The sequence below is a fragment of the Colletotrichum karsti genome (assembly GCF_011947395.1).
Source record: "Colletotrichum karsti strain CkLH20 chromosome Unknown Scaffold18, whole genome shotgun sequence".
In the NCBI taxonomy this organism is placed as follows: domain Eukaryota; kingdom Fungi; phylum Ascomycota; class Sordariomycetes; order Glomerellales; family Glomerellaceae; genus Colletotrichum; species Colletotrichum karsti.
In genome coordinates, this window is record NW_024065918.1 from 176573 (window position 1) to 202943 (window position 26371).

Below are 26371 nucleotides of genomic sequence, written 5' to 3' on the forward strand. Positions count from 1 at the left end.
CGCTGGGACTCGCTTTGTGTCATGCTAGTTTGACTCGCCACCTTGTCAGTCGTGTCAGGCGCGGCCGGGGATGACAAGTTCGGGGCCCAGTCAAATATTCTGGTTCCGATGGTCTGATCAGTGTGATTTGCATGTTGAATATGAGAATGTATTGATGTTCTAGACATATGAACTGATGAACTGAAAATAACTGCGTGCGTTAAACAAAAAGAAAATGCAAGACGGCAGCTCTACCCAGCAGATATCCAGCAGCCATTTCGAGGTGCCCAGCAGCATCAAGTCGATTCGCATGAACTGGTATCCGACCCCTCGTAACTCGATGGACTTGTTAGCTCCATCCCTGCCAGATTGAGAAGCTCACCGATCTCCTCTTTGATCCTTCTGTCGATTTGAGTCCGACCGAGCCACTCCAGCGGCTTATCAGATTGATAGCATTCCTCAAGAGCATCTTTCTCAGACTTGACTAGCTCAGTCAACCGTAGCGTGGCTTTATATCCAGTGGTGTTTTCAACCTTCAGCCCGAATAATGATACCGTGTCCAGAGCCTCGTTGCCGAGAAGAAGCCACAGGGTGGCAAGAGTAGGTTTGATATCGACTTCCGCCCACCTGGAGGTTTTCTGATCACTGGCGACGAAGGTGTTTTCCAAGGTAGGATAGGTAGGACCCAATTCGCCGTATTCGTTAGCCAGAATCTGCGCCGCTTCAAGCGCGTCGTCGTCCGCATATCCCCCTGAATGAATAAGATGGCCGACTGCAGAAATACCAGAACTATCTTTGTCGCCAGCGTTGGCGCCTTTGTCGAGCAGAAGTTCAACAATTAAGCTCAGCTGGCCACTTGGGACCCATGGTCTTTGAAAAACTATATGGTGAATCGGTGCCATGGCCTTGCAGTCTTGTGCGTTCTGGTCTACGCCAGCAGCAAGTAGCTCGTCGTAGAGATTAATAGACCAGGCAGAAGGTCCGGCTGTTAGATATGACAGAGCAGTCATGCCATTGTCGTCTTGCGAGCTGATGTCTGTGCCGAGGTCCAAAAGCAAGTTGATGCATTCCAGCTTTTCGGCTGTATTGAGTCTGCCCTCGCTGACTACCCACATAAGGGCCGTTCTTTTCCTTGCGTCGATTGCCGAGCCAAAGTGCCCTGTCTTGGCTTCAGATAAAAGAATCGAGAAGCCGTCGTCTTCAGGCCTTTCTATATGCGAATTTGCAATTGCAGCCTGCCTTGTGTCGGTCAGTTGACATCTGGCCGAGACGCTCATCGCGGAGAGAAGCTGCAAGAAAACACGAAAGTTGTTGTTATCAATTGCCACCTGAGCAGGCGACTTTCCTTGCACGTTGACCAGGTCCGGGCTGAGACCTTGCTCCAGAAGGAAACTCGTAGCGTCATCGTGGACAAGCTTAGCTGCCAGGTGTAGGATATTATTTCCATCGGCGTCTGTGGCTTTGAGACGGAGATCATGATCGCAGAAAAACCGAATAAGCTCAAATTGATCTTCAGCAACATAATCGAGGGCCGAGATCAGGTTGATGAGCAGCATTCTGTCGTCTTGAGGATCAAACTTTTGCAGAGTTCTCAAGACTGTATCGAAAAACCCGAAAAGATCGTCTACTTTGAAGAAATCGTGCTTTTCCACTGAATGATTGTGAAATTCCGCAATTACGTCGTTCTGGACCTTTCTCAGTCTTTCCGACAGGGCGCCGTCCCTCCTCCGCACCAGCCTTTTATCGAGAGCGAGGACCTTGACCAGATGTTGTATCAAATCTGCCCATAGAGTTCTTACGGCCAATTTCAGCAACCGATCAAAGTAAGGGCTCATGGGATCGATTTCGAGGCTTGGTAGCTTGAGAAGGAATTTGGCAGCATAAATGTCGCCATTGGCCACAGCACTGTACAGTAGGCTTTCTCCTTTGCCGTCAACTGCGTTGACGTCGCCTCCCCACTGATCAATTACCCGGAGGACACGAAAAGGCGCCAGGATATCGCGTACTGTTTCTGTATCGTACCTCGACATCCCTGCGAGTTCCTTCAACCTCGTCCAACCATGTTGCAATGCGCCCTCAACATGGCTCCTCAAGGAAATCGGTGACTCGCTACGAGCTTCAAAAAAGTGAACACCCCAGTGATCACTAGCGTAAGGCTCAAGTGGGAAGTCCGGCGGGAATTTACCGAACTGTGGTTTGTCTTTGAAGGCATTCTGCAGGCTGGGTAGCGTCAAGTAGTAGCAGCAAGCCGTGGCAAGTAGCACTTGTCCATCCGGAAAACAGTCTCGGTATGTTTGACGAAAATACTCACTAGCAGTGTAGTGAGAAGCGCGGATACCAGGAAAGAACCATTCAGAGTCTCCGTATTCTACAATCAGAAGCCCCTGGCAGCATTGGACGATGGTGTCCGCGCTCGGCAGATCGTCTTCCTCGATTCCGTCTGGCTCATCCTCCTCATCGTCCCTATCGTATTTGTAGAGAGTCAAAGTGGCTAGGGCGTGCTGAATTTCCCAGAGATTGAGTTGCGTGTGAGCACCGAAGACCAACGATAGAGTTCTCTCAGCTAAGGTCTTGTCGGAGCTGGGCTGCTGTCGTATTCTCTTCATAGTAAGGTCATAGGCATCTTGCATCTTTTCTGGTAGCTTCTCAAGCTTTTTAAGTAACTGCTTCCGGGTATTTGCGGAGGAAAGCTCGTCCATGTGGTGCTTTGCCATGAGAAAGCTATAGTTTCTTCGTGTCAAACTTGACCTTCTGTGATACTGAAGTCTCAACATACCTTCCTTTGGCCTTTTCGAGGACCTTGGTAACCACTTGATCTCTGAGAGTGGTACTTTCTCCCATGAATTTGCGCAATCTCGATACGTCCTCAATCTTCTTGAGTACGAAGTGTTCGACATCGTTGTCGGATGCAGAGACCTCGATCTGTGGCGAACCTGCGAAAGTCTCCTCAAACTTGGGCCATGTACGCGACGTGCACAAAACCCTCACGTCTCTGAACGGGAGCGCTGAGATCCGGTCAACAAGTTGATCCTGTACAATCTCGCTGGCCTCATCCAGAGCATCCAGTACGACAAATAGAGTCTGAGATGCGGCCGGTGATGATGCGATGACTGAGTGAAGTTTGACCAGTGACGGAGAGAATCCATCTTTCGTTTCGTTTCGAAGATCTTGAAGGGCTGCTGGAAGCGTTACGCAGTCGGCCAGAGCTCGGTGAAGAATGCTGCGCTCAAGTTCATCCAAATTCTGATCCGCTTGTTGTTCGTGGTCGCAATACAAAGTCGCCACACTAACATATTGATTTGATGGCTTTAGGCTTTCCCTCAGGTGATCGAATATGATTGCCCTGAGATATTGTGAGATTTTTACATCACAAACGTCGTCTCTTACTTACGCAATCACAGATTTGCCGGCACCAGCTGCACCGATTACTAGTTAGAAAGAGCGTCGTCGGTTTCAGGGCGTTGACGTACGTATTCCATAACACCAGAGCTTGGTTTCTGTAGTCTTGCTCGCCGTCCATTCAATAAACAAGGGATGACGAAGTATCCACGTGCCCGTTCCTGATTTTCTGTCCCATGACTGTAATATGGTATCGTGTCGAGGCCCGAAGTTCAGCTTGGTCATCCACTGGAGTGTCTCCCGCACTCTGGACTGCTCTAAGCTGCGCTTCACCGCTGTTGAATGGTCAGTCAAACGGTTCGCCCCTTCGAGACCTGATAATCCTGCTTACTATTGATCTCGTCATGTAGACCGCCGCATATCGTTTTGAGTTCTTCCAGACTGTCGTGGTTGCTGTTAACTTGCGACGCGATCCTGTCCTGTAACAGCCTGCAAAGAAGTAAGCCTATCTACGTATCCATGCTACACACCGGTAAGACTGACCTGCTGTTGTTTTCCAGGGCCAGGGAAAGAGATGCCTTCTGGCGCTCAATCATAGCGAGTATGCTATTCACTTCCTTCTCTTGAAAGGGCCACAGAACGACATCGAGACCACGGCGTAAGCCGGCGTTTGAACCTAGCTTCTGCACCAGAGATCTCAGCGTTTCTTCGAGCAGCTTCAGGGGCGCGCCGGGTTCGGCGAGAATCTCCATCGTCCTCTTCCACCCATCGTCATCGGAGACATCGTGAAGTTGGCCGGTGACAAGCTGCAAAGACTGTATCTCGGTCATCAACTGGGCCTTCTGCTTACTTCCGCCTTTGGCCGTTTGGATGTAGAGAATGGTTTTGCCGCATAGTTCCAGGATTGCGATTAGGCTGGCCGTCAACCCGATCGCTTCCATTGTGGCAATCAAGTTTTTGAAACGCGCGAGGGTTCCGAGTGTCTACGAATCTGTTTGAAGCGTCGAAGTCAGTTCTCATCCGCTGCTTTTGCCCTCATTAGCAAGATGTCGAATGGATTGATTCAGAGAAGCTGACATGAAGGAGTCAAGAGGGGAAGCGGGGATTGATGTTGGCAGTGCAGGCTGGTTGGGCTGATCAGGCTGGCACCCAATCATGCTCGTGGCCACCACTCCTCTGCCTGCAGAGGCTTGTACGACGCGAGACTGCCTTGCTGCGCCTAGCATTCTACCCCAGGCAGGCAAGGGAAGTGGACGTTTGTATAAGTATGCACTTGCAATTTTGCCTGATTTAAAGCATTCACCTCAAGCATTAAACCCAACTCATACAGCATGTCTGTGAATTCGACTTGACCAACTACTGCTGCATTTGAAAGGTGCTTACTTAAATGAATGTGTGAACCAAGGCTCAAAGGAACACTGTCAAAGGGAGTTCACGATGAAGACAACTGGACGCACCTTTCTGAATGGGTATCAATACTATCATTAAGTTTGTGAATTCGCTGGGACGCCGCCCATCCTTGACCAAGACAACCCCCAAACCCAGGGCTGTCCTCGCTAGGTACCTTGTAGAATACAAAATGTTCTTACAAACGCTACTTTGGCAATGATGCTCGTAGCAAAAACCAACACAATCGTACCAATACTCAACGCTGTGAACCAATGAGTGTCCTCCAGCTACACAAAAGCCCGTGTCGTATCCCTGATTCTTTGTATCCTCAATGCTTCATATCCTTTGATGAAGCGCAGTAGCAGCTACTGGTGAAAATTTTCACCAACTCTGCCCTCCCGCGCCAGCTAACATGTCCACCACAGTCCCGACGACTCCGACCCCAAAAACGAGTGTCTGGACCGTCACCAAAACGATTCTCTCCACAATTCCCGCCAGCTCCACGGCTAGTCATCTGCCGCCGAGCAGCAGTCTGCGGTTGCGCTTGATGGCCTGGTTGAGGTTCTTCTCCAGCTTCTCGGTCTCCTTACGCGCGAGAGCAAGGGCGGCCTCAGCATCATCCACGCTCATGAGAGTCATGCTGTTGAGCGGCGTGCCAGGGAGTCTGGGGTGCGCGCTGTGCTGAGCATGAGCCTGGGCGGCGGCAGCAGCAGCGGCAGACGCAGCAGACGCAGAAGCATTAACGGCAGCTTCGTTGTGCTGCGGCGAGTCGAGGCCTCCAAACGGCGTCTCGTCCTCAGGGATGTCTTTGCCAGAACCGCCGCTCTCAGCGGAGTAGATGCCAGCACCCGCGGCAGCGTCATGCCCATAGATGTACGGAGCCAGAGAGTTAAGGCTAGCGGCGGCGGTCTCACGAGCGGAGAGGGCGTCCTTCGCGCCGGGCGCCGACTTCCAGCTGCCCGGGAAGAGGTTCGTGTTGCCCAGGTTCAGACGAGGGAGGACATATTGGTTGATGTAGCTGATGGCCTCCTCACGCTGAATCTTGTTCACGGGGTCGTCAGAGAACATCTTCTGAGCGTTGGGGGACGGGGGAAAGTAAGAAGGAGGACCGTTGGGCACGGCACGACCCTTGATGAGAGAGAAGCCACCCGGGCGGGCCTGGTGGCGGGGAGCGACGAAGCTGTCGGGCTGCTCACTGGCCTCGGCGACAACCTTTTGCAGCTCAAGGTACTTGTTCTCCTCTTCCTCGGTCAAGTTGCGAAGGCAATCGCCGTTGGGGGTGATGAGCACACGCTGACCCTCAATCACCTTGCGAACCGGCTCTCCAGACAGGAGAACGGCATGGTCAGCATCATTGACGATGCCCTTGGTCGTAGTAGACGGGGGCGGGTTGTTTCCTTGCGCAGCGGCCATCGAGCGGTCGGGGCGAGTGTTCTGCTCGGGAAAGGTCTTGAGCAGAGTGAGGAGTTCGGCAGGGAGGGCCAAGCCGGAGTTGACGAGGTCCTGAAAGACCATTTCGGGCAGGCTCATGGGGTTTTCGGCAATGTCTTGAGACTCCTCAGCTGTGGCGACCGCACTCGAGGCGGGGGGGTTGGGCGGCGAGACTGCTGTAGCCTCCCTGGCTTTGAATAGATCCTCGAGAGCGGCGGACTTTGCAGCGTTCTTAGCCGCCTTGGCCGACCTGCCCTTGGGAGTAGGCAAGTCTTCCACCACCGTTCTCTCAACGAAAGGCTTCGGAGCAGGAGGCTCTTCCTTCTTCGGAGGCTCGGGGGGTGTGACGACACGCTCCGCTGCCTTCTTCACCGCTGTGGTGGTTGTGCTGACCGGCTTCTCCTTCTTCTGCTTCTTCTTGCGGCCCATGATAGGGGCCTGCTCTTCGGGCTCGGCTTGCTTCACTGTCTCGGCAACGACGGCTGACTGCTCCTTATGAGCCTCCTTGCGTTGTTTGCGCTGTTGGCTTTTAGTTGTTGAACGCACAGGAGCGGTGCCGACCCTGGTGGGAGGAGGCGAGCTTGTGCGAGATGCAGAGACGGACGCAGATACGATGGACGCGCTGTCGCTGATGATCTCGCTCGCAGGGGTTCCGGGGCGACCAGATGCAGACGAAACAGCTCTGGCGGCGGCGGAGAAAGCGCCAGACGCCAAAGCGGGAGGCATCTCCACCTTGGGGGTTGGGACGACTCGCAACGTCTTGGGGGCAGCTCTGGCTACCGGCGATGCAACGGCGGTAGTGGGCGTTGGCAGAGCCGGGAAGGCAGACGAATCCGAATGCTCGGCCGTTGCGGACTTCGCGGACTCCACGGGCTTCGTCTGGGCAGCCTTGGTGGCTGCGGCAATGTTCAAAACGCCCGGAACAGGCTTCTTCTCGACTGGCTTGGGAGTCGGCTTGGGGGGCTCGGTAGCCGGAGCAGGAGGTTCCGCCTGAGCCTTCTTGATGCTCGCCGGCGCAATCTTGGGAGTCGAGGCGACAGACTTGGCCGGAGTGCTAGGCCGTTGTGCGGTGACCCTCGCAGCGAGCGCCGGAAAGTCCTCCTCCTGCAAGACGGACTTACCCTTGGACGGAGATGCCTGGGCCACGATGTCCTTGGACAGACCACTTTCGACGGCAAGTGCCTTGATGTTCTTCTTGGCCTCCGATCCTGGGGCCTTCTTGCGGGGCGTGATGTCGGGTGTAGCCGTCCGGATGATGTTGGCCATCGTCGGCGTCGCCTTCGGACCCGTGGGTACATTCGGCGTCAACGGAACGACCGGGACTGGTGCTTGCTTAATAGCCGGCGATGCTGTGCGCTGAGGTCCAAGACCAGGCGGAGGTGTCGGGGTAGCGGTGATCGACGCTCCACCATAGGCCGGGAGAGGGTCATCGGAGACCAGGGCGTCGACTGAGAAGACCGTCTCTTCGATCGAGAGCTGCTCGTCATCTAGGGAACCAGTTAGCCAAGGTTCCCTGGAGTGATGAAAAGACGATAGGAAACGTCGCAGAAACATGAGCACTTATATACATGCGGTGCGAGTTTACAGGATCAAGTCACGGCAGCCATCATCGTCTTCCTTGATGATTTGCGGGGTACAACGAGCGAAGTGTTTGCGCAAGATGCTTGCTATATTTGTCCTCATATCACCGCCATCCTCGTCACCAGAGGATGGCCTGTGAGTTAACGTACATTAGGCGATTGGAAGACGATGATGGCTTGCCTGACTGACGTGATCCCATAAACCATGACATGCGGGTCCAAAAGAAAAGAGGTATAATGTCGGGACGATTGTAGTGTCGGTCCTTGCCCAGAAGAAACGCGAGACGACGCCAAATGCAGCCCTTGCCACTCCCCTGAGCGGCCCTGATGTGTTTTTCCGCAATGCTCGCTGAATCAATGCGTGTAATGCGCGGTTCTTCCCGGTCCCTCGAGGACGGTCGCCCGCCTGTGATATGCCGCGACGCCCCCCTCTCATGATACATGAAGTGTAAAACAAATCCCTTGAACGACCAACACCGCCCTTCGTCTAGTCGCGTTCCTGGCGGGCTCACCAGCCGGCACCCGGGAAACGCGTGTTGTACATCATGTTCGGGTTGTACCCACCTTGGCTCTGACCACCGAACAGTCCCTGTCCGACTCCGGCGTTGCTCTGCGACTGGTGCTGCATTCTCGCTTGCAGGATACTCGGGTCCGCAAGATCAACTAAGCCACCTCCCCCAGAGGAGGAAGTGTTAGCATGTCTGTGCTTCTTCCCCTTCTTCTTCTGCTTGGGACCGAAGTCTTGGAATGCTCCGGGCTGGGTACCGTAGAGCGACGCCAGGAGATTCGAAGCAGGAGCTGGGGTGGAGGAGGTAGAGGATGGGTACTGATTAGAAAAAGAAGATAACATGTACTCACGCTTACCAGCATCATGGCCCTGTCCATTGGCTCCACGACCCCGAATCAACGTCTGAAGAAGCTCGGCGGAATCCTTTGACGGAAAGCTGCCCCCGAAAGAGTGACCCTGTCCAAACATGCTTGGTGGCGTGCCCGTCGACTTGAGACCCGGAGGCGGACCCGGCATGGACGAAGCGTAATACTGGCTGCCGGGCTGCGACTGGAAGGTCGAAGGCATCATGGCGGTCTGCTGTGCCATGATGCGAGGGTTGGCGGCTACCTTGACCGAAGCGGAGGTGCCCGCGCTGTCGTTAGCAAAGCTGAACCTCGATCCCTGTCTGTTGTGGCCGTTGCCACCCTGTTGCTGAACCGCAGGCTGAGCGGTCGGGATGCCGGGAGGCAAGTGATCACCGAATGTGCCCTGAGAGCGGATGAACAACTGCTGCTGGGGAGTCATCGAACGGCTGCCGGCGACGGAGCCAGAAGTCACCGAGGCCTGACCGAAGGCCGAGCCGAGCGCGGGGCCAAAGAGGCCGTCGGTGTTGGTCCGCTGAATGGGGGGCTGCGTGCCGGGTCTTCGCTGCTCGAAGCCTGAATCTCTGGCAGCATCGCGGTCCTCGGGCTCACCGCCAAGGGCGAGACTACCACCGGTTTCGGGCTCTCCCTCGGAGGGCTCTTGAGCCTCGCTCTGCTGCTCCTCAACGCCGAGACGCGACTCCTCCTCCTCACGCATCGCTCTTCTCTTCTCGCCGCCACGGATGTCGAACATGGGTGGGTAAATCGTCTCAATCTGATTCGTGTCAGGCACGCGGTAGCTGAACGGGCATCCATTCATGATCCTCAGGATGTCCTTCAAGGTGGTCTCGGTCAGGCCGAACACGCTCCTGCCGCCACTGGCCGGCTTGGATGCCTTGCTATCCGTGGACACGGGGGTCTCTCTTCTCGGCGGCGATTCGACGGCCTCGGGGACGGCCTCAGCGGTTGCGGGGAGCGATGTCGAAATTGCGGGGCTTGAGGCAGCGCCACTCGTGGCGTGGCTTCCTCTCCGACTGCGTTGAGGGTTTCTGGCCCAGTTGGCCGACGACGGGAGCGCCGAGCCATCGCCACCGTTCTCGGAGTCCTCCTTGCTCGAAGTGCGTACCATGGGTTGCGACGCTGGGGGTGCTGAAGGGGTATTCTGTTGTCGAGATGCAGACCGCGAAGGACCGGCAGCGCTGTTTCCACCGCTGGTTGATGATCCACCCGCCACTGGCCGTGCTTGCTGCGTCTGCGAGCTGATACTGTTCATCGATGACAGGTCCTGGCGAGTGTAGCTGTCCTCTTCGTCACCGAGCTCATGTAAGAACATGCACTGCCTGTTGGTGCACTGCTCGTGACGCAGCCATGCCGAGCAGTACTTAGTCGTACCGAGCTGGGCTCTGAGGACGCGGTCGCCGTTCTGCGAGCCGTTGACAGCCTGGATGCACCGTTGCGCATCCTCCTTCTTCTCGAACGTCACATAGATGCCGAGTGACTGGTTTTGGCCGTCTTGACTCTTCCGATTGCTAATCGAAATTTTCTGGATGTTGCCGTACTGACCGAAGAACTCCGGCTTGCGGAGCGTCTTGAGCAGCTCGTCCTCTCGAACTGTAGGTGTCAGGCCGGTCACGTAAACCAGATTCTTCTGAACGACCCGGACGCCGACGAGGTTCTTGCGGTTCTCCTTCTCAGCCTCGCGCTTCTGAGCCTCCTTTTGCCTTTGTTCCTGAGCTCGCTTCTTCTGGTTCTTCTGGATGTTGGCTCTGAACTGGGCGACCCTGCAAATAGTGTCAGCGTGGTGTCATTGTATCTGGAAGAGGAGAACGCACTCTTCTTGAGTGACGACTTTCCACTCTATCGTCTTCTCGTCGTAAGGTCTGCGGCACGCGGGACACAGGCCGTTCATGTTGTTCTTGATGTTGTTAAAGCAGAACTGGCACACCTATGAAACAGTCAGAGATCGGCGATCGGCGGAGGCAGAACGGATGGCATCGTGGGACGGATCGGCGTACCTGGTAGCCACAGGGGCATGGTCGGAAATTCCGATCTGACAGGTCGAACTCTTCTATGCATAGCGGGCTGGAGACAAGTTAGCTTCCTGATACTGCACGACATTGTGAAAGAGCTGTAACGTAGAAGCGAGGGTCGCAGCGACGTCGCTCCACTTCCAGCTTGGAAAGAGGCTTCAAAAACCAAAGCTTTTGGTATTCGCGTCAGACCGTGGGATCGCGACACCTGGGGTGGTGATGCGGGTGAAGGCTGAGGCGAAGCCACCCAATGGGGCAAGGTGGCTATCGAAGACAAGGCGCGCAGAGCAGGGAGCAAACATACCAGGTATCTTCCTCCTCCTCGATGAAGGTATCTTGGGGCGCCATGGTGTCGACAGTCTGTAGGGGAGGGTATTGATGTATTGCGGGAGGGTAGGTGACGATTTCTGTGGAGGTGGTAAGGAGAGGGAAGTTGTTCAATACGGCCAAGTGAAGCCAAAGCCTTTCTCGGATGGGTCGCCCGCTGGGTTAGTGCCTTAGGTAAGCGGGTCGACGAAGCCGGCCTCACGTGATTGTGATTGAGACCGTCCCTTGAACCAATAGAACCGCTCAGAATAGTGCAAGTCAGCAGGGTTTAGGCTCACCCTCTGTCTGAAAACCACCTGAAGAAGGTGCGATGAGGGTGCGGTCGAGTGAACCAGGGCACAAAAGGGTTAAAAAAAATAAAACGGAGAAAAGTTGACGTGAAAGATTTTTCTTCTCAGGTTTGAGTTTTTTGGTTCCTTCCAGAAAACCGCGCCCTTGGTTAGGTTGTATAAAAAAACATCTTCAAGCACCTTACCTTAGGCACCGGGTGTTTTGCAGCAAGCAGGCCCGCTAAGCCCACACCGGGCGTGCCCAAGTCGGCTAGCTTCTTTCAATCCCCAAGCATCGCAGGAGCACAGCATCATCAATCAACTCCCACAGAGGCATCAAGCCCCCTCAGCATTGCAACAACCGCAACAATGGCGACGAGGCTCTACCGTAGTAGGGCTCTGGCGGGCTTGCGCAACTGCCGCCCTACCGAGATCCGATGCTTCTCGACCACCATCCCTCAATTGGCCGGCTTCCCGACCGGCCAGCCCGATGTTGCGGACATCAGGAAGGCTCCTCGCCCTCCTGTCGGCACCCTGAAGGCTCCCCTCGTCAACCCTGCCGACAAGTATGAGTCCAAGGGCGACAACATGCACAAGTATGGATCCTGGATCATGGGCTGCCTGCCCAAGTACGTTCAGCAGATCTCTGTCTGGAAGGACGAGCTCACCATCTACGTCTCTCCCTCCGGAATCATCCCCGTCTTCTCGTTCTTGAAGTGTAAGAGCCAATTGGTCCTGATATGCGATGGATGTAATCTAACAATTGCCAGACAACACTTCGGCCGAGTTCACTCAGATCAGCGACATTACCGCCGCCGACTACCCCACCCGAGACCAGCGATTCGAGGTCGTCTACAACCTCCTCAGCGTCCGCCACAACGCCCGCATCCGCGTCAAGACCTACGCCGACGAAGCCTCGCCCGTGCCCAGCGTCACCCCTCTCTTCGACGGCGCCAACTGGTACGAGCGTGAGGTCTACGATCTTTTTGGTGTCTACTTCACCGACCACCCCGATCTGCGCAGAATCATGACCGACTACGGTTTCGAGGGCCACCCGTTGCGAAAGGATTTCCCCCTTACTGGCTACACCGAGATCAGATATGACGAGGAGAAGAAGCGTATTGTCACCGAGCCTCTGGAGCTTACCCAGGCTTTCCGCAACTTCGAGGGTGGCACTAGCTCTTGGGAGCAGGTTGGAGCTGGCACGGACAGACGTCCCGATACCTTCAAGCTGCCGACGCCGAAGCCTGAGGAGAAGAAGGAGGAGCCCAAGAAATAAATCAGAAGGTCCTGATGTGTATATAACTGACCGCGCTAGAGTCCTTTTGTACAACCATTTCGCGTTGCATCGCTCGTTCCATGGTGTGATTTGAGTTCGCCGTGGGCAAGGCTAACCACTAAGCAACTATCTCCGGAATCTCAACCTTGTGTTGTTGCCATTGGCACACCCAACGTCTACCACTGAGACCACCGGGAAACCCCCAACACTGAGCTGTACAGCCCTTGGTATTATCATACCTGTCTATCTCCATTGACTCATAGTCGGGCAACACCCAAAGCTCCGCGAGTGATTGTGCAACCAAATTCTCACGAACCTTATCCTCTCAATAGTATAAAGCTCGCCCAGATCCCGGTGTTTCTGTCATGATTCTGCGTTTCCATTCACACCATTTCTCTGCACTTCATCTCACTTGCTATTCATAGCCTCGTCATCGGTTCAGTCGCCTATCAACACCAATTCAGCTTCAAATTCACCTCACCTCAACGAAATGGCTTCGATCACCCTCTACCTCGCTGAGCCTTGCTTCTCTGCAGCCAAGCTCCAAGAGCTCAGATACGAGGCAAAGACTCTCTACTATCACCAGCACATTTGCGATGCTACGATCAACGATGTCCACTACGAGGACTTCATCGACGACTACATCGAGGCAGCCTATCAGGCACAGTCCAAGCCCGTCACCCCAGCCTCCGCCTCAATCGCTTCAACAAACAAGACTGCCTCCAAGCTCAGACGTTTTCTCAACCGTATCACTCGGAAGAAGATTCTCGACAACAACTAGGCAACACACCAAAAAGAAGGTGTATCGGAATGGTGTCATGAGCATGCTCCAAGGACTTGCAATAACATGACATTATTCCAGAGAAAGGCTCGGCCTCGGAATTTTGGAAAGAGTAACGCAGACAGGCGTACCGGTTGTATATTTGGTCATCTTGGCGTTGAAGGATACCCTCTGAAATTGACAATTCATGAGATCAGTTGATAGTCTAAATGGAACACAAGGCTGTCACTACTACAAATTGATAGGTCTTAATACAAGAACATCAAAACCATGCGAGTCCCCTCTGGTTGTGATTCTGATAACTCTGACATGGGAAAAATAATCTGCTACCTTTTTGTCCCCAGGCTGCCGTCGTTAAATATTGGTGCGTCTGTGATGCAATTAGAGAAATGCCCCTCGACCCGAGCACCCCGGTAGTTGCATGTGATGTCACTACCACGGCGCCACCACGCGTAAATCGATTTCACGCGACGCGACCTCAATGTCCGCACAGGGACTAGTCAGCATACACTCCGCGGGCTGATCTCCCCCCTGCGAGTCCAAGATATCGTTGACATTACACGGACGGCGATCGAGTCTCTCAGCTTTCACGCTTCAGTCCTGACGATCCCGATTGTGCCCAACATGCCACCACAAACTCGCTCCGGCGGGGTCCGGCCCGTTGCTGCCCCTCCTGACCGAGTCTACAAGTCCAGCAGACCTCCCAAGCAGGTCAAGTTCCCGCATCGAAAGACTGAAGTGCGCACGTATAGCGCCCGTAAACCGACTGCTCGAGTCACTAGCCACAAGCAAAAGACATTGACCCAAATGTACGAATCTACGCGCTCGTCGCCGATACGCATCGCGCTATCCGACGATGAAGAGGAAGAGGAGCCAGCGCGCAAGAAGAAGAGGAGAAAGACGACGGGCGACGAGCCGACCCCGAGCTCTTCTTTCCACACGCAGACGTTGACCCAGATGTCAAGGAGATCGGCTGAGAAGTCGCCAGAGGAGGAGGATGACATTTGGCAGTTCCAGCCATCCGACGAGGAACCAGAAAAGCCTGTTCTCCCTTCGGCGAATGATAAGGAGAACCTCGTCCCAGGAAAGAAGCCACCCAGCAGGACGCCGTCTGTCGTGCCGCAAACGCCCACAAACAAGCGGACAGTTTTTGAGATTCCATCCTCTCAGGGTAGCCCCCTTACACCAATGCTGGCAAGATATAGCCCTGCCCCCAAAAGGTCTCCCTTGAAGGACAAGTCTACGAACACCAACACGCCAATCAAGCTCACTGGCTCTGTCAAACGCCCGCGAACTCTGACGATTCAAGATTCTTATGCGACGGTCGGCAGCCAGAGCCCAACTCAGCGTTCGTCTCCTCTGAGAGCTCCACTGCAGCCGGCGAAGAACGTGCGCTTCATTACGCCACACCCATCGGCTAGTCTTGTGCCTGTGGACGAGGAAGAGACAGAGGACGAAGAAAACGAGGAAAACGAGGAGAATGCGCGGGAAGTCAGCCCGTCTCCTAAACGGCGGCCAAGATCACCTCTACGCGAGATCGCCGACTCTGATGATGACTCAGATGCACTTGACATACTGGATGAGGAGGCTGAGGGCTACGATGCCGTTGGCGAAGAGACTCAGTTCCAGATGGACCAGCTTCTTACTTCGTCGGAACAGGCAGGCACCAAGGAACCATCCCCTGGAGAGGAAGGTGACTCTGATAAGGAGAACGTCACCCCTGCTACCAGTGAGGAGGAAGAAGAAGAGGCAACGGTGATCCTGTCGAAACCTTTTGTTTTGCCCAAGTTGTCCCGCGGTCTATCCGATTCAGAACGCAGGGAGACTGTGGAGGTCATCACCTCTTCCCCAGAGCCGACTCGGCACAGCGACTCCAGTGTTCCTCAGGAGGAGACAACCGAGGAATCGATCTCTGAAACTCCGACTCAAAGCCAAAGAACGCCGAGGCCGAAAGGCAAAGGCAAGGACGTCGAAGAAACGCCCAAGACACCTCACACGCAAGGTCTTGAGAGTCAGCGCATCTCTCTAGACGTCATCCGTGCCATGGCACCTCAGACAGACCGATCCGACATCTTCATTTCCATACACCCAGATCACATGCAGAACATCGTCGACGGTACAAAGAACCACGAGTTCCGCGCCTACAAGATCCCAAACACGGTCTCGCGCATGTGGCTGTACATCACCAAGCCGGTCGCGCAGCTGCAGTACATGGCGTGCATCAGCGAGGCGAAGGTGCCCGGCGAGGTCGAGGGCGACGGGATCGGCAACGCCGAATTCAACCAGCTCAAGACGCCCGGCGCCAAATTCGCGTACCGCCTGTACGAGGTCTACGAGCTGAACGACCCCAGTCCTCTGCCGGAAATGATCGAGAACGGGTGGCTTCACGGCCCGCCGCAGAAATACAACTACGTGCCGCCGGCGGTTGTGGGTCACTTGATGGCGAATCTGCGATGTTCCATATTCGGCGAGGACGAGGAAGATGAATTGCAAGGAGAGAATCAGGAAGAGTTCGAATCGGAGCCGGAGGTTGCCAGGAAGCAGGCGTCGCAGACCTCCATCACTCGCACCGTCTCCCAAGAGCTGGCCGACCAGATCCGGAGCGACATCGAGCACTCGACCCTGCTCTCGTCCGAGGCCGACATTCTCGTGCCCTCAAGCCAGACACCCACTCGCAACCAGAAGCGGGCGTTCGGCACGGAACTCTTCCCCAAGCCCGCCTTACCTCCGACCCCGTTCAGCCGGCCGCCGAACCCCACGCCCAGACGCGCGGTCCGGCCGTCACAGGCGACTACAGTCAGCCAGTCCTCGAGTCCGTCCCTGTCGCCGGCCAGATCAGTGCCGCGGCCAGCAAATAATGACTCGAGCATGCCGATCTTTGTGGACGAGGAGGACGACAGCCCGATTCGTCTGCCACCCGGCACTTTCAACCTAGACTCGTCTCAGCTGCTGTCTAAGAGCCAGATGCTGCCGGAGAGTCTGCTGCGGGAGGATGAGGGGGAGGACATCATCTATGATTCAGAGCAGGATGATGAGTTGTGAAATTGCATCCATTTTACTTGGAGGACAAGGGAGGCTATTGTCCAGAGCGATGGAGTTCGGTATTCTGTTTGAATAGGACGGGTATGGCAAGTAACCTACTGGCGTAGGAATGGCTTATACATAGTAGACAGTAATTCTCATGTGGCTTTCAAGATTCGATTTTAACACAAGCACCAACGAGAGGTGTAATCATAATGTTCGTCATCCTAACCTTACCTGCCGCCACATGCGCAGACACTCCTGCAAATCCATGCTCAAAGTCCCCTCCGTCGCCCCTCCCGCGTCCTTAATCACCGCGACCAACAAGCTCGCCAGCGCAAAGTTCTTCGGGCCCTCCCGCAGCCTCTCGTAATCCGACTTGCGCATCCCGCCGTTTTCGGCCCATGTCTTCCACTGGTCCAGCACGGCACCCATCTCGCCCGCGAACACCCCGTCCAGGATCATCCGGTGCAGCAGCCCCGCGGCGACGGCGCGCAGCGAGCCGCTGATGGGGTCCGAGGAGACGTGGCCGTGGTGCTGCAGCCAGCGGAGGCTGTGGGAGGCCACGAGGGCGGCGTCCCATTTCGGGGACTGCATCGCCTCGTGGGTTCGGGTTTCCCTGCGCTGGGCGTCGCGGCGCATCCTATCTCGGACTTGAGAGTTTCGTTAGCAACCTTGAATGATGGCAAGAGAAAGTCGGGACTCACGATCGTCGAGACGCTGGTCTGTCTCCTTCCGCATGCGTGCCCGTATGGCGTTCTCGCGGTCAGCGGGACTCATGCGCAACTCAGCCTGGACGGCGCTCTGCTGCTCGCGCATGCGGCGGCTCATCAGATCCATGTGGTCTCTCATATCGTCGTTCTTGGAGGCCCATTCGGGCGTCTGGGAGTCGTCGACGATGCCGAGGAGCTCGAGAACGCCGCAGGGGACGGAGGAGGCGCGGGCGAAGGTGAGGATGTCGTCCGGGATGCGGTAGTTCCAGAGCATGGTGGTGCTGGAGGTGCCGTAGGCGGTGGCGGCGCTGGCGAACCAGACGCCCGTGGAGGAGCCGGGGCGGACGCGGACGTGGTCGATGTAGAGGCTTGTGGTGGGGTGGTCCTCGTCTTCGGGGATGGCGCTGATGAGGCCGTGGCTGGATATCTTGCAGGCTATGGGCTTCTGGGCGTTGGTGGTGACGGCGCGGGAGATGGAGTCGACGGAGGACGTTGGGGAGGGGACTTTCTTGGTGTCTGATGCGGTGTCTGATTCTTCGGTGATCGTATCTTTGGGTTCCTCGTCCTGGTTTTCGAGTGCTGGAGGAGGCGGAAGGCGGACCCAGTAGGGAGGTAAAGACTCATGGCTTCTGGTGGTCCAGTGGGAAGACCAAGTTACTGCCAGTGACAGATGGCCGTCTGAGTCGTTAAGCGGCGCGACGGTGAGAGCTTTATGTTGATCATCGGGGCTCTTCATCAGAGTACATCCAACTGGGGTCCATAGGCCGGTACTCCTGAGTAACCTCCAACCGTGAGGATCAGGCACGGCACCGAGGTCTAGGAGGTAGCAGATCAACTCATCAAAAGTGACATCGACTTGGGGCTGCCGCAGCTGGTCCGCATATTCGACACGCTGAGTCTTCAGGCCAATGGTATTCGTGCGCCAGTTGAAGGTCGTCCAACTACCGCCCGGGATGGATGACGGGTGCCGGGACAGAGCCCAGTACTCCTCGCGATGGTCGAACCGGTCCCATGGAGTGACGGCATACCGAGGGAGGTCGACCTCAATGACACGGTTGACAACGTCCGAGCGGGTGAGGGCGGTCAGTCTGGCATGACGGAGCATGCGCAAGATGCGCGAGCGGGCGGCGAGGGTGGCTACGGTGTTGTACAGAATCGGGAGAACGCCGAGAACGGCCAGGGGTACGCCGATGTAAGTGATGATGTCCGCTGAGGATGTGCCGGAGTCGGACATTGTGCCGGGCGGGGTTCCGGGATCAACTGATGATGGACAACACGCGGGGCAGATCGTGAATGTCAATAATGTTCGAACATCAGAACATTTTTGAATATGAGAGCTTGTTTTGATCTAGGCTTCCTGTCGACTTTTACCCCTGGCCGACCGGCTCAGCCGCACCAGCTACTGGCGGATTTGCGCCGTTGGCGATAGTTCTTGACCGACCTTACCTCTTTGGACCAGCATTCGTCGACGGTTGCTCGCGCCATTGTGCTGCATACTCAAATTCCATCCAGTTGGGTCAATCGGAGACAATTAGACGACCCAGATCTGTGATAACAGCATTGTCCGTTGATCTGGAATGTTTGTGTGGTGGTCGAAGGAGTTGCATTCCTCTCCAATAACTTCGGAGTACTCTTGTGTTCTCTTTCCCCATGTTTGAGTGAAAGGAGTGAAGCCCGTAAAACCACTGAATGAATTGTTAGAGCGGCGTCCTCGCGGGCGGATGCGCCTGCAAGTCGGAATACCGATATCTCCCTGCAGAAGACGACTCGGCAACTCAATGACCCCAAAAGTCGTCGCGTCATCCGATGCCGGCAATTGAGTTTTGAGGGATCGGATTAGTTTGACGGCTGACAGACGTCAAAGTGATCCTTTCATTTAAACCAAAGTCTCCAATGGCTCCAGTAATCCGCAGAATTGATCGCCCAATAAAGTTTCGAATCAACCTGTTTTTTCTCGTTCGTGTACTTGAGATGAACGCCCGGCAACGCAGCGGGTAAGGCGGCAGGATACGGGACTTCCAGGATGGTTGCTGATGAGCTGCAGGATGCAATGCAGGGCAGGTTATGGCGTGGTTCCATTGTGTTGCACGAGGATGGTGGTTGGGTAACGACACGACTCAGCTCCTACGTCTTCCTCTCACATCAGCGTCTCCCCTAGACCCCGGCCACTGTTCCTCCCCCAGACGCCCTGGAACATCGTCGATCCGCAAGAAACTCCCCGCGGGCCGCGTGTCGGCCTGGAGCCCTGGACTGGCGAGAGGTACCCGGGGCAGCCAGCTAATTTAGGTGTTCGGGGCTCCGTAAGGCACTGTGGGCGCCCGTTGCACCAACAAAGGGCCGCTAAATGCAGGGGGCTCACGTCTGCCAAGCCGCTACGGGCGAACCTTCAAAACCTCGACATTCCTCGCAGCTCTCAACATTGTGCTGCGCTGCGTCACTTCTCTCTTTTCCCACGTCTCGACGTTGGCCTTTTGAAAGCATCTCTACGTCCCCGACAGTGCCACCCCCCGGCCATTGTAGAGGCTACTATGCGCGCAAGGCACGATGCGGGACATCTCAACATGCGCTTCATTCGTTCCCTCGCCCTCGGCAGCCTGCTCTGCGGCTTCGTCGGCGCCCAGTTTCCTTCGACCAATGTCAATCTCACCACCATCACCTCGCCCGTAGACGGCAACGTCACCGTCAGCTACAAGATCCCGACAGGCGCATGCAAAACGGCCTACGCGAACCAGCAGCAGTACTCGGGATGGGTCAACGTTCCGGGCCCGTTCCCGGCCAACATGTTCTTTTGGTTTGTCGGCGCACGCGAACCGACAGACACAATGACTATCTGGCTCAATGGAGGGCCTGGTGTCAGCTCGCTGTTTGGAATGTTCACCGAGGTCGGTCCTTGCGAGGTTGTCGAGAAGGGATTGGATCAGTACGATACTGTTGCGAGGGAATGGGGCTGGGACCGCGCTTCCAACATGCTGTTCATCGACCAGGTAGGTCTCGACAGCTCTGATGTATGGCGCCGTCATGCTGACCTTCTAGCCCAACCAAGTTGGTTTCTCCTACGACATCGCGACCAATGGCTCAATGGACCTGTTTAACGCCAACCAGTCCACCCCGCCGCAGCCAGTGCCACAAGGACAGCTCCCCGCGACGTTCCTCAACGGCACCTTCAGCTCGCTGAACACGAACAACACGGCCAACACCACTGAGACGGCGGCCATGGCGATATGGCATATGTTGCAGGGCTTCTTGGGCGCATTCCCTCAGTACAATCCGCCCAACAACAGCGCGCTTGGCATCAACCTGTTTGCGGAGAGCTACGGTGGAAAGTACGGGCCGGTCTTCTCTGACGTCTGGGAACGACAGAACGAGAAGCGCGAGAACGGCACGCTCTCCACCAACACGACGCTTGAAATCCACCTCACCTCTCTCGGTATCGTCAACGGCTGCATCGACGATCAGGTCCAGGCGCCGTACTACCCAGCCATGGCGAACAACAACACGTATGGTTTCAAAGCCATGAGCGACGTCCGTCTGAACCTCGCCAACGGCAGTCTGTACACCACCGGCGGCTGCCTGGACCGTATTCGACAATGCCGCACCGCAAACTCCGTTTATGACGCCAACAACACCGGCACAGTGAGAGAGGTCAACGAGTTGTGCTCTCAGGCCTACGACACTTGCAACCAAAACGTCATGTCGCCGTACGCGGAGGCTGGGAGGAGCTGGTACGACATTGCGCGCAAGAACCCCGACTCGTTCCCGCCGAACACCTACCTCGAGTACGTCAACACGGCAGGCTTCCAGCAAGCAATCGGGTCCGTGGTGAACTTCACCATGACCAGCCAGGCAGTCCTCTCGAATTTCGACTCCACCGGCGATTACATGCGAGGACCCATCATCCCGAAGCTGGCTGGCCTCCTCGAGCGCGGCATCCGCGTTGCTCTGATATACGGCGACCGCGACTACATCTGCAACTGGCTGGGCGGAGAGGCCGCCTCCGTCAACCTCGCGTGGCAGGCCGGGACCACGTATGGGCAGAAGTTCAGCTCCGCCGGCTACGCGCCCATCATCGTTAACGACTCCTACATCGGCGGCGTCGTCCGGCAGTTCGGGAACCTGTCCTTCAGTCGCATTTACCAAGCGGGCCACTCGGTCCCGGCCTACCAGCCGGAGACTGCGTTCCAGGTCTTCGCCCGCGTTATCCTCGGCACGTCCGTCTCGACAGGTGATGCGGTCGACTTGTCCAAGTACAACACGACGGGAGACGCTCACGCCACGCACACGGACAAGCTGCCGGACTCGCCGGAGCCGACCTGCTGGCTGCGCTACATGCAGTCCTCGTGCAGCGACGACCAGGTCAAGATGCTCCAGCAGGGCGAGGGCACCGTCATCAACGGCGTGCTGTACAGCGCGTCCAGCGACTGGCCTCTGGCAACGCAGGCGCCGACCTCGACCCAGCCCGCGGCTTCGTCTTCGACCACGGTCCTGACGGGCGTCTTCACGGCAACATCGACGCCCAAGAGTGGCGGCCTCACAAACAACCCCCGAGACTCGTTCGCCGCGTTGGTGGCCGCCTTCGCGGGCGTCGTGGTGCTGAGCATTTGAGAACACAACAACAGCAAGATTTGTACATGCAATGTACCGGAATATAGACTAGGACAGATGGGAACGGCACTTGATGCGGTCGGTGCCCGGTATGGCGTTTGGACTTGGATAAAACAAAAGGGCGCGCAGTTGTTCTGGCAGCTTTGCTGATACTTAATGATACCCATAATGATAGCTAATAATGACTTGTATCTTCATTTGTTTCGAGCAGTGAGTGACCCGACTGCAACATCCCTGTCAGGGACGTCTGACTACCTGACCAAGGGCTGGCGTACAGCTCGTGGTAGGTTGATTCAGGTGCTGACTTGGACATTCCAGTCGCGAAAACGGCCTCATCTGTAGACATCTTAGATATGGGACAGAGAGGGGCATCGAGGAATTCCAAGATGTTACATCATAACGCTCCCTGCCAAACTCGGACACAGTTTGTCTCTTCTTCATACCACCGCACGTAGGCGATGGACACAATGAAAAGAACTCATCAACCCACAAGGATCAGGACCTGGACGACTTCAGTTAGCAGCTGTAAACAAAACACGATTCTTGAAAACAGTGATAGAAGCGTCAAAAATCAGTATGGGGCCTTGTCAAAGGCATTATCATCAAAGCATATGGCTATGGAGACCGTCGTGAAAATTTTATGATCATCATATGAGACGCTGTGGGGATGCATCAGGAAGAGCAAGAGAGAGAGAGAAAAAGAGCTTACCAAGTGAGAGCGTGATGAATGACGGTTAGTCAAGCACGGTTGTCCACTGTTCTGATAATTATTAGCCACCTTGCCATCTTGGAGATTCAAAGATGTTGCATGTGAGATGTCTGATCAGAATGACTTGTGGTCAACGTTTCTCAGCTTCGCCGTTAGGCTCTGACATATGCTTGTCTTTTGTTTTATCGTTCATCAGGAGAACGGAGCCGGGTGGCTGCGGAAGGGAAAGAGAGCTGTGAGAACGTACCACTGAACCAAGCAGGTTCCGGTGCTGATCACGATGCTGTGAGATCTAGAGACGGTCAGCGATGTTCATGCCACATCGTATCAAAATAATGTAGTGTGAAGTGCCAATTCAGTGTTGCATGAATGGTAAAGGTAAAAAGTTATCCGCATTGGAAGATCCAAATCAGACTCGTCATCTAGGTGTTCATCAGGAAGGCATGGGGGAGATGAAGAAAAAAACTGCGACCTACCATGACAACACCAGAACCATGCTGCTTTCAAGGGCAACTGATGATTCAAGAAACAAAACGACACTGTTGCTGGTCAGCCTCTGCTGTGCAAAGTCGTGGCCCGACAAGTTGAGTGTCCGGATCGAAGGATCAGTGGGCGAGGTTTTCTAGGCCTGCCGCAAAGTGGCTTGTCTGCTCATGTAGCGAGTCCCTTTTGGGTACTCTCGGAGCCCAGTGCCGTTTCATCAGGCGATGATGGACGGGTGGTGAAGTGGGAAGGGAGTGTATGTACCTTGTCGGTAGGAAGCTGGAGATGGCCTGGTTGTCAATGTTAGCGACTAGTCCAATCAAGACACGACAGAAGACAAGATGTTGATGGGAGAACAGTCAGAAACAGCCAGTTGTTATCGTCAATGATTTTCAGCCGGTAATTCCAACCATACAAACGTATGAAAAATGAATCATCAGGTTCTCGGGGGATGGGAAGGAAAGAGCGCAAAGCTTACCATTCAGACAGCCATCTCGAGAAGACGACGTAGTCGCGGTGGCGCCGGCGTCAGAAGCAAATCTGCAAAAGCCTGTGTTGAGTCAGCGTCATGCTTGGGAGAAGCTGTAGACTCGTGGTAGAATAGACGAAATTGTCGAAGCCGTTCAGACTGACGTGTAAAACAGAGTTTTCATTCCGAGAGGTCAAAGACTCTAGTTTGCGGTGTTTGGTTGTCATCAGGATGGAGAGGGAGAGAGAGAGAGAAATAAAATCTTCGCTGCGCGCGAGAGAACTTACCGGACCATGCGAGGCTACGAAGCCGTTGGTGATTTTGGTAGTGAAGAAAGATCGTGAGGTGGAAGGATTGACGAGGAAGATTTTTTAAAAGGCGGATGGAGAGAGCCTTCAATGTGGGGGCACCTGGGAAAAATTCGGCCGGCGGTCGGCCACGACCCACTGTAGCTGGGTCAGGTCACGTGCCTCGCGTAGAGCTCGCGTCCCCTTGGGTGGGCCGCCGGTGATGTCGTCGCGTCATCGCTTGGATTCACGGAGAACTGCTCTTGGAGTCAGCGATTGATTTGTTCGTGAGCGTGTTTGGACAAAATGCCTGAAATTGCTGAAGGTGAGGTCCTAGACGCATATGCGTAGCACGTAGTCACTGACTTCCACCAGTCGCCCGGTGCGTGCACTTCCTGCGCTTGCATCTCCTGGGCAAGAAGATTGCCAAGGTCTCTGCCCCCGATGATGCCAATGTCTTCGGAAAAGTTGGAACCAGCGGCCCTGCGTTTGAAAAAGCCGTGAAAGGGAAGAAGGTGGTCTCCGTTGGAAGCCAGGGCAAGTACTTTTGGTGAGCGTCCTTCTCCAACCCAAGACGCCTCCAACTCACGCCACCAGGATAACCTTTGACAAACCGCCTCATGCTGTGATGCACTTGGGAATGACGGGTGAGCAGTGTTTCGACCCCACGATGCGTCTGCTCTGACCAACGTGTTCTAGGATGGATCCACATCAAAGGTGACAAGACCGCATATACCAACTACTACAAGAAGATGAAGGAGGGCGAAGCAGACGTCTGGCCTCCCAAATACTGGAAGTTCCAGATCGAAACAGAAGGCAACCCGACAGTTCAAGCCGCGTTCACGGACCCCCGCAGGTTCGGCCGCATCAGACTCGTCGACTGCCCCGGCGAGGACATCCGCAACCATTCGCCCCTGAAGGAGAACGGCCCGGACCCCGTCGTCGACGTCGACGTCTTCACGGAGGACTACCTCAAGCAGAAGATGCAGTCCCGGCACGTCCCCGTCAAGGCCCTGCTCCTCGACCAGACCCACATCAGCGGCATCGGGAACTGGGTCGCGGACGAGGTCCTCTACCAGTCTAAGCTGCACCCGGAGCAGTACTGCGACGACTTCAGCGAGGGGGAGATCCGCACACTGTACGAGGCCATCCGATACGTCTGCCAGACGGCCGTCGACAAGCTCGGCGACTCGGACGAGTTCCCCGGTGATTGGCTTTTTAACCATCGCTGGGGCAAGGGGAGCAAGGGCGCCTCGACCGCGCTGCCGAACGGGGAGAAGCTCGCCTTCATCACGGTGGGCGGGCGGACGAGTTGTTACGCGCCGGCGCGGCAGAAGAAGACGGGACGGGTACCAGCCTCGGCGAAGGAGGAACCGCTGGACGGCGGAGAGGAGGCGAAGGCTAAACCGAAAGCGAAACGGGCAGCGAAGGATGCCGAAGCTGAGGAGAAACCCAGCAAAAAGGCCAAGGTTTCGAAGAGGGTGAAGGAGGAGGTAAAGGAGGAGTCTCCCGAGCCAGTTACCGCCGCCGCAGCGCCCAGCAAGAAATCGCGGGGTTCAAAGGTTCAAGCTCAGAAAGCCAAAGCTCCGCCCCCTAAAACGGAGGAGAAGCCGGACGAACCGGTGGACACGGGGAGACGAAGGTCGCAGCGATTAAGAAAATGAATTATCGAGACGACTATCGGAAAAAAGTCACAATTATTTGTGATCTCTACACCATCATGGCTCCGACTCCACGTCCGGCGGAAACGTGCCGAACAGCGACATCAAGTGCTTCGTGTCCTCCCGGTTCAGCTTCTTCCCCGCCTCGACGTTCTTGCCCATCATCCGGAAGTCTGTCAAATCAGCACCAGCTCCTCCACTTCTCAAGCTTGCTTGCAGTACTCACAGTCCATGTAATATCCTGCCCGAAAGTCAGCCCTGCGTCCGCGGTGGTCATCATTTGGGGAGAACACGTACCAGGGGTAGAGGTCATGAAGAACTCAGCAGGCTCGGTCTCCGACGGGTTCACAAACGTATGAATGGCCCTTGGCGGGACCACCATCAACTCACCCTCCTTAGCATCGAGGTCCCCGTCAGGCGTCGTGAACCGCACCGTCCCTAGAGAGAGTCAATACGCTGTTCACTCCTCACAACAGACGCGAGAACATACCCTTAGAGATGTAGAAGCACTCGTCGTGGAACCGGTGCCAATGCATGGGCGGTCCCGACTGTCCCGGCGGCAGCTCCAGCGTCATGCACCCGATGCGGTTGTCCGTGTTGGTCCCGTCCTCGAAGATGTAGATCGTCATCGGGCCAAGGACGAGCTTCTCGGTGTTCTCCTTGGTGCACAATTTAACCGGTACGGGTCCGCGGAGAGGCATCTTGTGTTTCTTGTTTTTCTTCGAAATTTCCAATTGATAAGCAATCACAATATCAACAGCAGCAACAACAATGAAGGAAAAGAGCAAGATAAGATGCAAGGTCGATCGGAGCTCCGGTTGCTCATTCTACGGGGGGTTTCATGGCCAATCACTTGAGATGAATTTGGGTTGGCTTAGGTAACACTGTAAGACAGCGTCATATCGGATATGCCGTTTGCGAGGAAATGGGTTAGAGCTTCGTCTGGGTGGTTTCTTTGTCTTACTCTACATTGGATCTGGCGACGTGATTCAGGTCCAAGGAGAGGCGCCTGCTGCGGCTGCCAACCGTCTAGTGTATCTGATCGGTGGGTAGCTGCTGTCGTGGGGATACCATGACGCGGACGACTTAAACGAAAGAGGGGTTGCCACCAGGGGAAACGAAGAGCTTCGCGAGATGCTATTTGCAGTGACCAGCAACGCGGCAGATCGG

At 55.5% G+C, this 26371-nt stretch overlaps 8 protein-coding genes across 8 annotated transcripts; 4 read left to right on the forward strand and 4 right to left on the reverse strand.

Annotated features, from left to right (window-relative positions):
* Nucleotides 1-275: 275 nt before the first annotated feature.
* CkaCkLH20_06144 (uncharacterized protein) lies at nucleotides 276-4259 on the reverse strand (the record flags this gene model as incomplete). Its single annotated transcript, XM_038888861.1, has 7 exons — nucleotides 276-2242; nucleotides 2291-2700; nucleotides 2756-3322; nucleotides 3371-3395; nucleotides 3450-3653; nucleotides 3710-3807; nucleotides 3862-4259. 7 exons carry the CDS (start codon nucleotides 4257-4259, stop codon nucleotides 276-278), a joined length of 3669 nt encoding a protein of 1222 aa, XP_038745662.1.
* Nucleotides 4260-5217: 958 nt separating this feature from the next.
* CkaCkLH20_06145 (uncharacterized protein) lies at nucleotides 5218-10948 on the reverse strand (the record flags this gene model as incomplete). Its single annotated transcript, XM_038888862.1, has 6 exons — nucleotides 5218-7625; nucleotides 7909-8042; nucleotides 8231-10351; nucleotides 10403-10515; nucleotides 10586-10652; nucleotides 10905-10948. The coding sequence occupies 6 exons, from the start codon at nucleotides 10946-10948 to the stop codon at nucleotides 5218-5220; spliced, it is 4887 nt and encodes a 1628-aa protein (XP_038745663.1).
* A 617-nt stretch (nucleotides 10949-11565) lies between these two features.
* Nucleotides 11566-12475, forward strand: CkaCkLH20_06146 (nadh-ubiquinone oxidoreductase 304 kda subunit precursor; the record flags this gene model as incomplete). Its single annotated transcript, XM_038888863.1, has 2 exons — nucleotides 11566-11914; nucleotides 11967-12475. 2 exons carry the CDS (start codon nucleotides 11566-11568, stop codon nucleotides 12473-12475), a joined length of 858 nt encoding a protein of 285 aa, XP_038745664.1.
* Nucleotides 12476-12965: 490 nt separating this feature from the next.
* On the forward strand, nucleotides 12966-13256 carry CkaCkLH20_06147 (uncharacterized protein; the record flags this gene model as incomplete). The annotated part of the gene is made up of 1 exon (XM_038888864.1): nucleotides 12966-13256. The coding sequence occupies one exon, from the start codon at nucleotides 12966-12968 to the stop codon at nucleotides 13254-13256; it is 291 nt and encodes a 96-aa protein (XP_038745665.1).
* A 624-nt stretch (nucleotides 13257-13880) lies between these two features.
* Nucleotides 13881-16298, forward strand: CkaCkLH20_06148 (uncharacterized protein; the record flags this gene model as incomplete). The annotated part of the gene is made up of 1 exon (XM_038888865.1): nucleotides 13881-16298. The coding sequence occupies one exon, from the start codon at nucleotides 13881-13883 to the stop codon at nucleotides 16296-16298; it is 2418 nt and encodes an 805-aa protein (XP_038745666.1).
* A 201-nt stretch (nucleotides 16299-16499) lies between these two features.
* CkaCkLH20_06149 (uncharacterized protein) lies at nucleotides 16500-18224 on the reverse strand (the record flags this gene model as incomplete). Its single annotated transcript, XM_038888866.1, has 2 exons — nucleotides 16500-16930; nucleotides 16985-18224. The coding sequence occupies 2 exons, from the start codon at nucleotides 18222-18224 to the stop codon at nucleotides 16500-16502; spliced, it is 1671 nt and encodes a 556-aa protein (XP_038745667.1).
* A 1327-nt stretch (nucleotides 18225-19551) lies between these two features.
* CkaCkLH20_06150 (serine carboxypeptidase) lies at nucleotides 19552-25204 on the forward strand (the record flags this gene model as incomplete). Its single annotated transcript, XM_038888867.1, has 6 exons — nucleotides 19552-19974; nucleotides 20024-21577; nucleotides 21645-21681; nucleotides 23916-24090; nucleotides 24138-24187; nucleotides 24240-25204. 6 exons carry the CDS (start codon nucleotides 19552-19554, stop codon nucleotides 25202-25204), a joined length of 3204 nt encoding a protein of 1067 aa, XP_038745668.1.
* Nucleotides 25205-25258: 54 nt separating this feature from the next.
* Nucleotides 25259-25902, reverse strand: CkaCkLH20_06151 (uncharacterized protein; the record flags this gene model as incomplete). Its single annotated transcript, XM_038888868.1, has 4 exons — nucleotides 25259-25374; nucleotides 25428-25442; nucleotides 25499-25639; nucleotides 25692-25902. 4 exons carry the CDS (start codon nucleotides 25900-25902, stop codon nucleotides 25259-25261), a joined length of 483 nt encoding a protein of 160 aa, XP_038745669.1.
* Between the last annotated feature and the right edge of the window lie 469 nt (nucleotides 25903-26371).